Genomic DNA, 14,531 nt, shown 5'->3' with positions numbered 1-14,531 from the left:
AGCGTTTTCCTACTTTGAAATGTTACTGTTAAATGATGCATTGCAATAAAGATCTGCATTAATACAGCTATTCATTATAGGGATCCAGCCTATAAAAGTAAATTGACCTTAAATTAGCTAGCTTCTTGCAATTGTTCATTTTGGTAAAAGTGCTTTTCCAATGTGGAAATGGATGATGCAGTGGAAAATGTTACAAAATGCCCTGTCAGACCTTTCTGCTGTGATTTCAAAACTTTGGTAAAACAAATATCTGTTTTTGACATAACCTGCTTCCTTACATTGATTGACAAAATGTATGATTTGAAAGTGCAATTGGTACCTGCAGTTTCTTAAAGTCCAAAACAGCAGTATTTGTTTACTCAGCTACGGTCATTCTGAATGCTTTCCTAATTTCATGTGCTAGAGGACTCTGTGACACAGTGATAGTGTCCCCATCCCATGGTCAGGAGGCCCAGGTTCAAGAAACACCTGCTCCAGACATTTGTAATATCATCTCTGGGTAGTTTGATGAGGAAATACATCAGGTTTCAAGTATTAATGGGTTTCAGCAAAAGGAGTATTCAATTCATTTGGAAAGAATAACAAAGTATTGCAAAATGTTTTCACATGACAGAACGCATTTCTTTTCACAAAAACTATAATATGAAAAATTTCCTTAGATAGCGAACAGTTTACTTTATCCTCTCAAGCAATGTATTTTTTCTCATTAATATTGCATGGAATCAGAGGAAAATACATATGTCATCCTCCATCAACATGAGGATACATGGGGAGCATAGAGGTGGTAGGGGAGGCATAGCCTGAGGAAAGGGTGCCAAGTGAGGTTTAGGATTCTTCTAAATGCAGGTAAGAGCTTAGATATTTTGTTGAAAAACCGAGGCAATCCTTCTAACTGACCTACGTCTGTTCCTACATAGCTCCGGCCTAGCTCACAAACTGTGCTATGAACCTGACCCTGGTGTGTAAAGACAAAAGTGCCATATCAGAAATGCATTGAGTGTACAGTTTGAGAACAATGGAAATGTATGGTGGTGTGTTTCCTGAACTCAAATGAAGATTAGTTGAACAGTTTTATTTGTAATCAACACATAAGTAAAAAAACTGAGTGAAATACAGAACAGGAGAAAATTTCAGAGAAGATTTTAAGATTGAGGTTTCTCTGATGTTCACCAATGCCCCGATAAGAGGTGTGTTTGCATGAAAAATAAAATATTAATTAAGTAACCACAAATTATACAATGCATGCTATGTTTATAAGTCATTGATACAAGATTTGAATCTGTACATGTATAATAATTACTACACTTTAGTTACAACAAATGCAGAAGATACCATTATTAGCAGCCAGCTGCTTACATAGGCTTTCTTGATTTGAAAATACATGATGCTTTTGCTATTGCCTGATGGAAACAAGTAGCAACTTATTCACTAACACTTTATGCATGAAAATCATAGAGTCATAGAGATGTACAGCATGGAAACAGGCCTATCGGTCCAATTCATCCATGCCATCTCTCTAAAACCTTCCTCTTCACATATCCCTCCAGATGCCTTTTAAATGTTGTAATTGTATCAACAACCACCATTTCCTGTGGCAATTTATTTCACACACGCACCACCCTCTGTATGAAAATGTTGTCCCTCAGGTATCTGTTAAAACTTTCCCCTCTCAACTTAAACCTATGCCCTCTAGTTCTGGACTCCCCCACCCAAGGGAAAATACCTTGTGTATTTAGCCCATCCATGCCCCACTTGATTTTATAAACCTCTATAAAGGTCAGCCTCTGACACTCCAGGGAAAATAACCATAGCCTTTCAGCCTTCCCTTGTAGCTCAAATCCTCCAACCCTGGCAACATCTTTGTAAAATCTTTTTTGAACCTTTTTAAGTTTCATAACATCATTCCAAATTAGGGAGCCCAGTATTGCACACTGTATTCCCAAAGTGGCCTAACCAATGCCTTATACAGCTGCAACATGACCTCCCAACTCCTATACTCATTGCTGTGACCAATAAAGGAAAGCTTACCAAACGCCTTCTTCACTATCCTATCTACCTGTGACTTATTTTTCAAGGAACTATGAGCCTGTACTCCAAGGTCTCTTTGTTTAATAAAACTCCCCAAGACCTTACCATTAATGTACAGGTCCTGCCCTGATTTGCCTTTCTAAAATGCAGCATCTCACATTTATCTTAATTAAACTCCATCTGCCACTCCTTGTCCCACTGTCCTATGTGATCAAGATCCCTTTGCAAACTTCTTTGCAGTCCACTACACCTCCACTTTTGGTGTCATCTGCAAATTTACTAACTGTACCTCCTATGTTCACATCGAAATTATTTATATAAATGTCAAAAAACAGTGGACCCAGCACCAATCCTTATGGCACACCACTCCACAGACCTCCAATCTGAAAAGCACCCCTCCATCATCACCCTCTGTCTTCCACCTTTGAGCCCATTTGTTAAAAAAACTTCATGCATTTTGTCATAGACAACAAAATATGCCCACATTTTATACTGGTACAGATGTTTTCTATTAATGACAGAAATGAGTCATTAGTAGTATGAACAGCAGTGGTATAAGAGAAAAAAAAAAGCACTGAATTTCCCCTAAAATGATCATCTAACTAATCTCTCCAGGTGCCAGCTGATTAGAGTCTGAGACCACCTATACAAGAATAAAACCTGCTTAAGTATCTTCTAAATCATTACTAGATTAAAATCAATTTTAAATTAAATCACTCTAATAACTGTAAATCCACGAACAGTACTTTAAGTATTTGGAAATGTCACACCTAATTATGCTTCCCAATTAGCCAAATGTGGTCCTGAAGTTCCCTAAATATTGTTTGAACAGCATTTCATTTCCAAAATGAATATTGGTATGTGTTGTAACATTTTTGATGTGACACTCTTTTGACAAAAGTACGTGAAACTTATCATGTTTGGGAGTACTGATCCTTCTTAAAGAAGTAAAGTTTGTTGGACTGTTAAATAGCTTATATCATACACTTCAATTTCATTAAACTTCAAAAAGGTTTGCCTTTTCCTATATTTCATCAGTTCACCTCAAAATTACCCTTCGGACCCAACCACAAAACAGAACTACAACACAATCCAAGGCATTAATAGCCCTCATGTCTACCAGCTCAATACAAAAGTGTTTCTCTCCCCTCCAAGTCACACATCAGCATACTTCCATCCACTGCATGACAATAAAAGGACCTTAGCATGACAATAAAAGTCACACGTCCCTCGAAGGCCCTTCTGTGTTCACACAACACAGTTTGGCATAAAAATTTGAGTAACAACATACGACCAACAAAGAAAAGGCATACAGACAAACAAGATTTAAGGAAAGAAATTACAGAAACACACAAAAGAACAGCAATGCATACAACAACTTATATTTGTATAGCACCTTCATCATAGTGAAATGCCCCAATGCACAGCAGAGGTGCAAAATTTATCATGAGCATATTACATCAAATTCTCAAAATATTACTCAAAGTAATATGCTTTAAGGAGTGTTTTCAGGAGAAAACTAAGTTAACTGAGGTGGCAAGTGTAGGAAGGCAGCTTCAGAGATTGAGTCCTCAGTAACCAAAGAGACAGTCAACAATGGTAGAGCAATTAAAATTAAGATTGCTTAAGTGGCTGGAATTAGAGGGAGAGATCCATCTCAGAAGGTTGTGGGGTTGCAGGAACTTACAAAAAAAAGACGGGAAAGACTGTTGAGGATTTGAAAACAAGGATGAGAAGTTTAAAGTCAAGACATTGCTTGACCTGGACCAATGTAAGTCAGTGAGCCAACATGATAGGGAAAATACTTACTTGGAAGCAAGAAACAGGCAACCGAGTTTTGGATGACTCAAGGCTTACAGAGGGCACAATCTGAGAATCATGCCTGGAGTGCTTTGGAATAGTTGAATTCAGAATTGCGTTGCAACTTGCATCTAGTGGTACAGAGATGAAGGTATAAATGAGGAGCTAAAACAGGGTAATCTTATTGAGGTGGAAATAGATGGTCTAAGCAATGACACAAACGTGAGGGTGGAAGCTCATTTCGAGATCAAACATGACACTAATGCTGCAAACAGATTGGCTTAATCTCAATGTTTCTAGGTAATCAGTAGCTAGTTAACCACAATGAGTGTCACAAAGAAAATTTCTATCTTCCCAAATTCTTTAATCAAAGCTTTCTGAATTGAATAGTTACAAAATAAAATTGGAGGGAGTGAATATTTAGAAATGTGAATTCAGTCTGACTTTGCTCAGAGCAAAAATATTGATGGTTGGTTCATTTACTGACAATTATTGTAACTCCAGCAAAGTGGGACAGATTTTTCTCTTGACAAAGGCAGAATGCAAGGAAAAAAATGCAGCAGAGAAAAGCCATAGTAGCATAAAAAGTGTGCTGGGCACAGCCTGAGGGCCAGGTAGTATCTGTCAATAAAATGCTAATCAGTTAACACGTCAGGTATAAATCCATCTGAAGCTGCTTTGTTTTATTTAGGATTCTCAGCAGTTGCAGCATTATGCCTTATTTCTAAACTGTCACAAAAACAGCTCCAAAAAACTAAGACAAATCTAATGCTAACTTTACTGCTGCCTCTATGGAGACAGGAGAGCAAGCTGAGAGAAAATATTGGCATTTCTTAATATCTTCTGTAATGCATTTAAACATGTGAAATTTTAAAGAAAAACAGATTTGATATATAAATTATGCTTTACTTGTAATGCTATAAACTCAATTCCTTTGCTAATATGCTGGCATCAGTCTGAAATTAAGCCGGTCTGTTTGCAATCTTAGTGTCATACTTGATCCTAAGATCTGCTGCCAACCACACTATTTCCACCTTGGAAAGATTACCTGATTTTGACCCTATCACAGCCCCTCATATGTATCTTCACACGCACTCCAGGCTCGTCTTCACACCTTTGCATCCATAAATCTAGAAGTCATCCAAAACACAGTTGTCAATCAGATCAATATATTAAATATATATGTTCCACTTTTTAAAATAACATTTACAATTTACAAACTTACTGGAATTCTTTGCAGTGGTAACAAGCAGGATGATAAAGGGGAAGAAGGAGTGCATGTAATATAATTTGAATTTTCAGAAGGCATTTGATAAGGTACCACATATTAGACCACTTAAGAGTCCATGCTGCTGCAGGCAGTATATTAGAATGGATACAGGATTAGCTAATTAATAGAAAAAAGCAAGTTGGGATGAAGGGATATTTTTAGCATTGCAACTTGTACCTACTAGTACAGACATCAGTGCAGGAATCACAATTATTTACAATATAAGTTAATAACTTAGAAGAGGAAGGTGAATGTATTATGGCCAGATTTGTGATGACACAAAAATAGGTTGGAAGACAAATGGTGAAGATGATACAGAGTCTGCAGAGGTATATAGGCGCATAAAGCATATATGTTAAGCAAATGGGCAAAAAACACTTGGCAGATGGAATATAATGTGTGGAAATGTGAGGTTCTGCGTTTTGGCAGGATGAATAAAGGAGCTGAATATTATCGAAATGGAGAAAGATATGGAACAGAGGGATTTTGGAATCTTCATCTATGAATCACAAAAACACTAGGGAAGGGAAATGTAATTTGGCATTCATTTCAAAGGGAATGCAATATAAAAAAGGTAGGTTTTGCTAAAACTAGGCAACATACTAAATCAGACCACAGCTGAAATACTATGAACAGTTGTGGGCTCCTTATCTAAGAAAAGATATATTGGCATTGGAGTCAAGTTCAGAGGCTTACAGCAGGTATGGAGAGACTGTCTCAAGAGGAGGGGTTGAGTAGATTGGGCATGTATTCATTAGAATATAGAAGAATGAGAGGTGAATTTAAAGAAACACATGATTTCTTTGGAAAAATTTGTTTTTCCTTGTGGGACAGTCTAGGACCAGAGAGCATAATCTCAGAATAATGGGTTGCACATTTAAGACAGAGTTGAAGAGAAATTGTTGTTCTCAGAGGGTATTGAATCTATGGAATTCTTTACTGCAGAGGGCTGTTGAAACAGGATTACTAAGTATACTCAAGGCTGAGATAGCCAGATTTTTAATCAGTCAAGGAATAAAAGGTTATGGGGAAGAAAGAGGAAAGTGGAGTCTATGATTATCAGGTCAGCCATGAAAGGCAGAGCAGACTTGATGGGCTGAATGGCCTTCTTTAGTTCCTATATCTTACAGCATTATGATTTTACTTAGTCTCAGAGATACACTGCATGCCCTCGTCCAATCAGCCTCTTAAAAACAGTTAAACTAAAGACCATACTTGACCTTGACTCACTCAGGCTAATTTTAACTTTCAGTAGTAGCATAAAACTGTTGATATTAGATATGCTATCCATCATATACATGTTTGATTTCCTGTTCTATTGACTGCAATGTAAAGTTCAACTAATTCATCAGGCCTTTCAAAAGAAATGATTGATTCTGTTAAAAAAGCTTTATAAGAATCATTATTTCTTTTTTTAAAATGTGTAAGTCGGGCCAACGTGTGTTGGTATGTCTCTGAATTAAAGTAGAATCTTTAATATAACCTCAAAGATAAGCTTAACCAGAAGTTTGACTGCTGACATTTCATTTGTTTATAACCAACACAGAATTGTTCAATGATAATCCCAGTTTGTGAATTCCCTTTGGAAGGTAGAATGTCAAAAACAGTACCTTTAAAAAATGTTATCAACTTCAGAATGGTTAGCTACGTCTTAAAATCAGGTAAAAAATTTACAATGGAAAAAAATTTAAGATTGCTTTAAAGACTCCAAGTTACAATGCTATGAAAATGTAATAAAAGAGTTTGGTGGTACCTGAAAGGGAGAAAATCTGTGAAGCTTCAGTGCCCCCTTTTGATGGAATTTAGCAAAGCAGCTAGAACAGTAATCCTCTCCACACTCCACACAAACCTTTAAAAAGTGAAAAAACATTTTAAAAGTTGAGGCTAGCTGAAGTGCCGAATGATTAAAAATTACATCTCTCTCTCTGTGAATACATGTACAATTATCTCGAGGTCAGATGTAGTCAAGAATCAAAATAGGAACTGAATTGCTTTAGGCCTGTTTTACAAAATCAAGTTCTAGTAGACATCCTTAAATCACTAAGAGCACATATCAGGAATTATGGCAATGCTCAACATGTTTTATCTATTACAATAAATGGATAGAAATTGTGGGAAACGGCAGTGATTTCATGATATACACTTGCAGTAGGCAAGGGTCCATCCTGTCAGCATTTTCAGTAAATCAACCCTCAGTGCACATTTATTTTTGAAAACAACAGAGAGAAAAACTAAATATAAAACACGATAAGAATATAACATCCCAAGCATTCATTAGAATTCTGTAAAAGAATATTAGTATTCTTACTGAAGTATTAGAATATTTGTAAAATCTAACAAGTAAGGAAACGATGGTTAAAAGATGTTTATAACAATCACTATTTTTTAAAATGTTCAAAACAATACTAATTAATTCATCTATCCATAAATACTTCACATCTAAAAAGTCAGGCAGGTATCAAAATTCCGAAACAGCATAATGGACGAGTTGCACTAAAATTTCTCCCCACCTCTCCGCCACTTCTCCCCACCACCTCCCCCCACTTATCCCCATGAGTTACAGCAACATTCCCCAAGAACATTATTAACATGCGCTGAAGCATAAAATTGAGTGTAAAACAAATGGAATTATGACCCAAGGAATGCTGCAAATTTACTTGCTATTCCTTTTTTTTTGAAAGGTCAGCTTCATGTAATCAAACCATATAATTTACATTCTTCAACCACAAGCCATTCGCCACATAACAAAGACGATTTTAAATCTTTACATAATTTAGAGTGCAATGTAAGTTTAAATTCTATTCCGTAAATTGAGAAGACTTATATTTTCAAGTATATCGCTATTAATTGTATGCGGAAATTCAGAATTGTGCAATCATTTTATTTTTGTTTGGGGCAAAAGATCCAAAGACTCTCTAACTTCAGAGAAAAAAAAATCCTTACCACCATGTAAACAGATGACACATTGTTGTTAAAGCATATCCCTTGATTTTAGAACTTTGGCAAGAAGAAACATGCTTTCAATGAATGTCAGGTCTCCTCAAGGCCTTGTGGGTTTCAATAAGGTCACCCTGCATTCTTCTAAACTGCAATGGCTACTGGCGTAATCGATCTTACCCAGATAACCTGCCCTTCTCCCTCACATCCATCCCAGCTATCAGTCAAGTGACCCTTCTCTGTACAGCTTCTAAAACACTTATATTCTTTCTTAAATAAGGAGATCAAATCGGTTTTTGGTATTCCAAATGTAGTCTCCCAAAACCCCATACAACTCCAGCAAGAATTCCTTACTCTATGTTCAATTGCCATTGCTATAATTTACCAAATTTCACTTTCGTTCTTAAAAGCTTATTATACCTGCATACTAAATTTTTGTGATTTCTATACTAGGGCATTCAGATCCCTTTGTATCTCAGATTATTGCAATCTCTATTTAAATAATATGATTTTCTATTCTTCCTGCCAAAGTGGACTTGTTCACATTTCCTATATTATTCTCCAGTCTGCCAAATTTTTTAACACTCATGTAATCCATCTATGTACCTTTACAAATTTTCCAATCTGTGAGTCGTTAACATATTTAGCAACCACATATTCGGCCCTTTCATCCAAGTCATTGAGATAAACTGTCAATCACAGACACAACACTTCATTCATTAGATCTTGCAACCTGATAATGACTCATTACCGCACATTCTTCATTTCCTAACCTATCCCTAATTTCCCAGGTCATTCAGCCAGTTGTCATCATGCTCTCATAATTGCCTTGAATTCAAGTTTAAAATCCTAGTCTTAAATCTACTCTTATTTCTCTCAATTGATGTGAAACTCAATCATAGTATGATCATTGCCATGTCTGGTTACATTCACAATGAAGTTGTTAATTAATCCTGTCTCATTGCATTATACCAAATCTAGTGGCCTGCTCTCTTAAACATTTCTTAAACCTCCACAAACTCATCCTCCAGGCTACCTTGCCAATCTGATTTATCTAATCTATTTGAAAATTAAAATTGATTTTGATTATTCTTCTACCTTTCTCACAAGCACCCATTATCTCTTACTGAATATCACATCTTACAGCCTGCAGGGGGCCTATAAACGCTCCCACAATTGACTCTTAATAGAAGAGTTCTCTTTTCTACCCAAGCCGATTCCACACTAAGACTATTTTTCATTCTTGAAGCAATACTGTCCTTAATTAACTGAATTACCTGCCTATTTTCTGCCAACTACTTGTCCTTCCAAAATGTCATGTACCAATGAATATTCAGGCATTTGTCACTGTGGAGCCACAGGTCTGTAATGGCAATCATAGCATAGATACTCATTTTAATTTGGGTTGTTGATTCATCAGTTTAGTCACAAATGCTAATATGCAGATATAGAACCTTTAGTTGTGTTTTTTTTGTTATTTTTGTAACCTCTAACATTATCTGGTGATGCAGTTTTATATTTGTTCATTCTGTCCTTTCTGCCACACACAAGGGAGTAATATCCCTTAATGCTATTTTACTCTTTTCGATATTTAATTTTTCAAATCTTCCCTAACTTGATCACCAAACCCCATTATTGAATTTAAAGTCGTCTCTACAACTCAAGTTCTATGATTCATCACAACACTAGTCTCAGTATGGTTTAGATGAAGGCCATCTTAATGGTATAGCTTCCACAGTATTAGTGTCAGTACCCCACAAATCATAAGTTCTCTCACAGCAATATGGACCCACACATTTAGCTGTTTTAACATTTTTTAACATTTACCCTCTACCAATTTGCTCATAATTCAGGTTGTAACCAGAAATTACCATCTTTGGCATTCTGTGTTTTAAAACTGCTTGTATTAGCACCACCATATCTTTCCTCACTCTACTTATATGGACCACAACATGGATCCTACCCTCTCACTGCGGGCACTACATCAAATATTTCAAATCCTGGCACAGGCAATATAGTCAACTAGATAGTTCTCTGAAGTCAAGGAGGACAGAGTGCATCTCCTGATTAAACTGGCTCTTAATACCACTAAATTCCAATAAACTCACCACACCCCAAGCTGGCTTCTTCTACATGATGCTATGGTTAACTTGCTCATTTATCACACAACCATCAGTTTTGTCCATACAGTCGGCAATAAGTTTGAACCGTTGGACAATTGCAAAGGCTAAGGCTCCTCCATTATAATTTCTGGGTCTCCATACCCATCTTACTTTCACTCAGGTTCGTGTGTCCCTGGCAAAATCAGAAGAACTGAACTTAAGAAGTTTGACTACCAGCTGGGAGAAAGCATCCAGGTAACTCTCCTCTTCCTGATTTGTACGATGTCTGCAGTTTGGCCTCCACCTCAATGACTCTGATGTCAAGCTCCTTATGCTGTAGACAATGCAGATGTGCTTTGCCTGGATCACACGAGCATCCAGAAGATTCCACATCCTGAATTTGCAATCTATCCTGCCAACTTATGTTCTAACGATTTTCTTTTCTTAACTAATTTATAACATGCACTAGCACAATAATCAATACTATTAATATTTACCAGTCATAAAGCCTTACAGTTACAAACGTTTTACAAGATGTTGAAAGACAAAAGAGCAAACTGCTCAGCAACCCATCACTGATCTGCTTGTCTGTGATGTGACATTTTTTTTTTGTTTAAATTTGCTCATTTCACTAGACTAAATGATTTGTATATGGGACAGGATATGATAGGGTAGGGTGGGAAGGGATAGAATAGGATAGGATAGCATAGCCTCACCCTACACCTTATAAACTTGTTAGTTCCTCCTTTCATAGCTATATGCACAATTAAGGCAATCTTGAATGTACCACTCATGGAAACCATATCATACAGTATTATATCATGGCAATATAGATGCACCAACATTATTTGAATCAGGATATATTGAACTTTTGAACTTAACAAATCATACAGTTAAGTTCAATTTCAATGTAAGTAATCTAATCTAATGGCACCATGTATGCTCAATTAGATGTTGTCGCCATGGGATCCCAGTTCAAGCTAACAGGACATTATTGAAATGGGCCACAACACACTGTAGCACCCAGGAACTACAAGCAACAGAAGAAAAATACCTATACAGCACATTCAAGAAGAACGGGTACTCAATAAACACAGTCCACTGATTCTTAAACAACAAACCCAAACAAGTAGACACAACATGCTCAGAAACTCTAGCCACACTACCGTACATCAAAGACATCTTGGAGATGACTACCAGACTATTCTGACCCCTTGGCATCATGTTAGCCCACAAACCTACCAACATACTGAAACTGCTATGAAAGAACCCTCAACCAACAAAACGAATGTCATTTACAAAATACTATTCAAGGTCTGTAACAAACACTATGTCAGACAGACAGGTTGATAACTAGCCTCCGTGATACACAGACACCGACTATCCAACAAAAACTATGACTCACTATCACTTACATACAGTCGAAGAAAGACACCACTTCGACTGGGTCAACACATCCATCATAGGACAGGCTAAACAGAGACTTGTACAGGAATTCCTTGAAGTCTGGCATTCAAACCGGAATTTCATCAATAAACACACTGACTTGGACCCCATTTGAGAAAAAGAACCAGAAATGATATCACCTACCTTAAGAGACCAAGACATATAAACAGAAAGTGGGACAGAACACCAGCGCTTCACCAGAGGCTCACTGATGATGTTACCGGGCATGGTGATGAAACGTCTGAAAATAAACCTACCAGCTCAGCAAGAAAACTTACAACCTTAAAGAAAGCTTGGTAGTTAACTGTCAGTCATTATGCAATTTATTCATTCTCCATGACAGTGCCTCTATCAAAGTTCAATTTCTAACCAATTAGCACTCTGCTCTCATACATATAATGCTGTTTTCTCTTTAGTGGTATTTCTTGCCAAAGTCTTGACAGTGCAAGACAAAACAAACTGTGTCAAAACATACCATTTTTCAGCATTACAAAAATCTAATTGAACCATATAACATTTGAGAGGACTTCACAGGACAGATGTTTAAATGATGTTTCTCCTGGTGAATGAATCTAGAACTAGTGGACACAATCTCAAAAATAAACAATCTGCTATACGAGTTAAAGATGAGGAGAAATCTCTAGGGAATTGTTCTCTACCGCAGACAGCTATGAAGGCTGGATAACTGAACTTTTTCAAGGTTGAGTTTAAAGATTTTTGATCTACAAGGGAGTCAAGGGTTATTGGTGCTCAGGTAGGTAAATGGAGTTTCAGCCACAACTAAATCAAGTACTATTTTATTGAATAACAAAGCAAGTTCAAGAATCTGAATCGGTGATTACTGGTCCTATTTCTTATGATTTTATGATAAACTAGTTACATTAGAATGTTAGAACAAAAAAATGACTGGCTTGGTTAACTCTTTGGTAACATTAAGAAGGATAAAACTGTTGCCAGCTCTGCATAAAAACATTATGCTGGGGTCTCTGTGTTCTCAAATAATTTGCCAGGATTCAATTTGGTCAACTTCACAATTTATGGTACACATATCTCATTAGTTAGACATCTCATAAATGAGTTCATAATTTATTGTTTTATTTAATTTCCTGATAATCTTATTAGGACTATAAACTAGTTAGATTGCATTTATTTTTGTCACATACATTGCTTAAAACTATATTTGAAATATTATGTTACCACTCGATGATATTAATCACATGTAATATACAGGGACAAACTACCAGAGACAATAATTACATTTCTAAAGTAAAATTGTTAAAGGTGCGTGCTTTAGTTTGCTTAGATTTCAGACTTATTTTGATCAATAAGCTTTATAAGCTCAATCAATCATCCTTTATAAACATCAAAATTTGCACATGCATTTTATCTGCTCTACTCATCAGTAAAATGAAGCATCACAGCCAGGTCATCAGTTTTCACATTTCCACTGACTTAGCTATTATTGTTGAACAAAGTGAAATACAGATTTTATTTGACAATATATCGCTTGTCTTACATACCAGCACAGGACTTCGGATCTCACACTGTCCACATAATTTCCCCTTAACTTTTAGATTTTCAGTTTCACTAACTGCATCAATGATTGCATGTTTCCGAGGCTCTGTAATATGCAGAATGAGAAATCATTTCATATGCTAATAATCTGCATTAACACAAATCAAATCAATATAATATCTGTACCTTCAGGATGATCCTTCAGTATTCTGATTTTTGTCTTTCCAGAAGTTATCTGTGACAGAATAAACATAAATTTCAAAGGATTGCTTTGCAGAAGAGCAGTAAAAGTGACTATGTGTATGCACAACCATTTACACACAACTACTGCATCTGGTTATATCAACATTTATTTAAAAGTGTAAACGTCAGACCTGGAAGAAAAGGTTAGCAATGACAAAATTCTAATTGCATGCTGTTTAAACAAATAAATGGAAATCTCTCAAAGATCTTCTCAAATCTGCTCAGAATCCCTTACATAAAATTAGCAGACCTACTCTTTGAGTAGATTGATGCAAACCTTTGAGACCCAAACATTGAGTTACAATGCTCCCATTAATCTCCAGTCACTAATTTTGCAGCAGTTTTTCATTCCCCAGCCTCATTCAATTGTAGCCATGACATTCAATGCTCATGTTATTCCAACAACCAGTTATTCTGCTTCCAGTAGACATCTAGACATCCTGGGCAAGTCCACATATGTGCATGCAATAAGATTGCCACATGATCCTCACACACTTCCTCCATTTATGCCTGGCCTCCAGTGATCCAGAAACTGGATATTTTGGGCAATCAGAATGGAAGTGGGATAAGGTGAGGGGTGCAGAGATGGATGGAAGAAGCAATGTATTCAAGCTGAAAGTGGTGCAGCACATGAGTGATAATAATGATGGTGAAACAACTGACAACTATAAAATACAGTTCAATTGCTTTACCACCCAGTGCCAACAACTATCATCGAGGTGCAGCTACATTTCCATCATGGGAATAAATAAAGCAGATTTGGGCAGAATTGGATTAGACAAAAAAGTGATCTAGCATTAAGATAGAAACATTCAGCTAAAAGGGCTCCTTGATTTTCATAGCCTTATTGGGAATAACTATCTCTATAACAGTTATTACAATTCCTCAGTTGAATTTCTCAAACATTGCATCAAATGTTACAAAACCAAATGCAGCAATTAATGTATATCATCCTATGACAGACAGTTTTATATCTCTTTTAATTTGATGTCTTTCTTACCTTCTGATTAAAATTTTCTTTATTTCTCAGCACTACCTGTGCATGATTTACAAGACTCCCAATCTGTCCAGACTTCCAATGATAGGGTCCTGATCGCCTACAATACCCAAAATGAAGGTCAAAATTGCAGCACTCCCATTAAAAATTATAATGATTCAATACCAGTAACTATTTTATCTTGCATATTATC

At 36.4% G+C, this 14,531-nt stretch overlaps 1 protein-coding gene across 4 annotated transcripts in view; it reads right to left on the bottom strand.

Moving 5' to 3' along the window:
- Positions 1-14,531, bottom strand: part of zbbx (zinc finger, B-box domain containing) — a 105,338-nt gene that overhangs the window by 70,793 nt on the left and 20,014 nt on the right. For all 4 annotated transcript variants that reach the window (XM_072572682.1, XM_072572685.1, XM_072572684.1 and 1 more), the window contains 4 exons: positions 14,342-14,438; positions 13,285-13,333; positions 13,104-13,204; positions 6,852-6,947 (listed from right to left, as the gene is read on the bottom strand). In XM_072572682.1, coding sequence (XP_072428783.1) covers positions 6,852-6,947; positions 13,104-13,204; positions 13,285-13,333; positions 14,342-14,438 — 343 coding nt within the window. The remainder of the gene's footprint in view (positions 1-6,851; positions 6,948-13,103; positions 13,205-13,284; positions 13,334-14,341; positions 14,439-14,531) is intronic.

The sequence above is a fragment of the Chiloscyllium punctatum genome, chromosome 6 (genome assembly GCF_047496795.1).
Source record: "Chiloscyllium punctatum isolate Juve2018m chromosome 6, sChiPun1.3, whole genome shotgun sequence".
NCBI classification, from domain to species: domain Eukaryota; kingdom Metazoa; phylum Chordata; class Chondrichthyes; order Orectolobiformes; family Hemiscylliidae; genus Chiloscyllium; species Chiloscyllium punctatum.
Note: the sequence above shows the minus strand (reverse complement) of the source record. Positions and strands in the feature narration are given on the sequence as shown.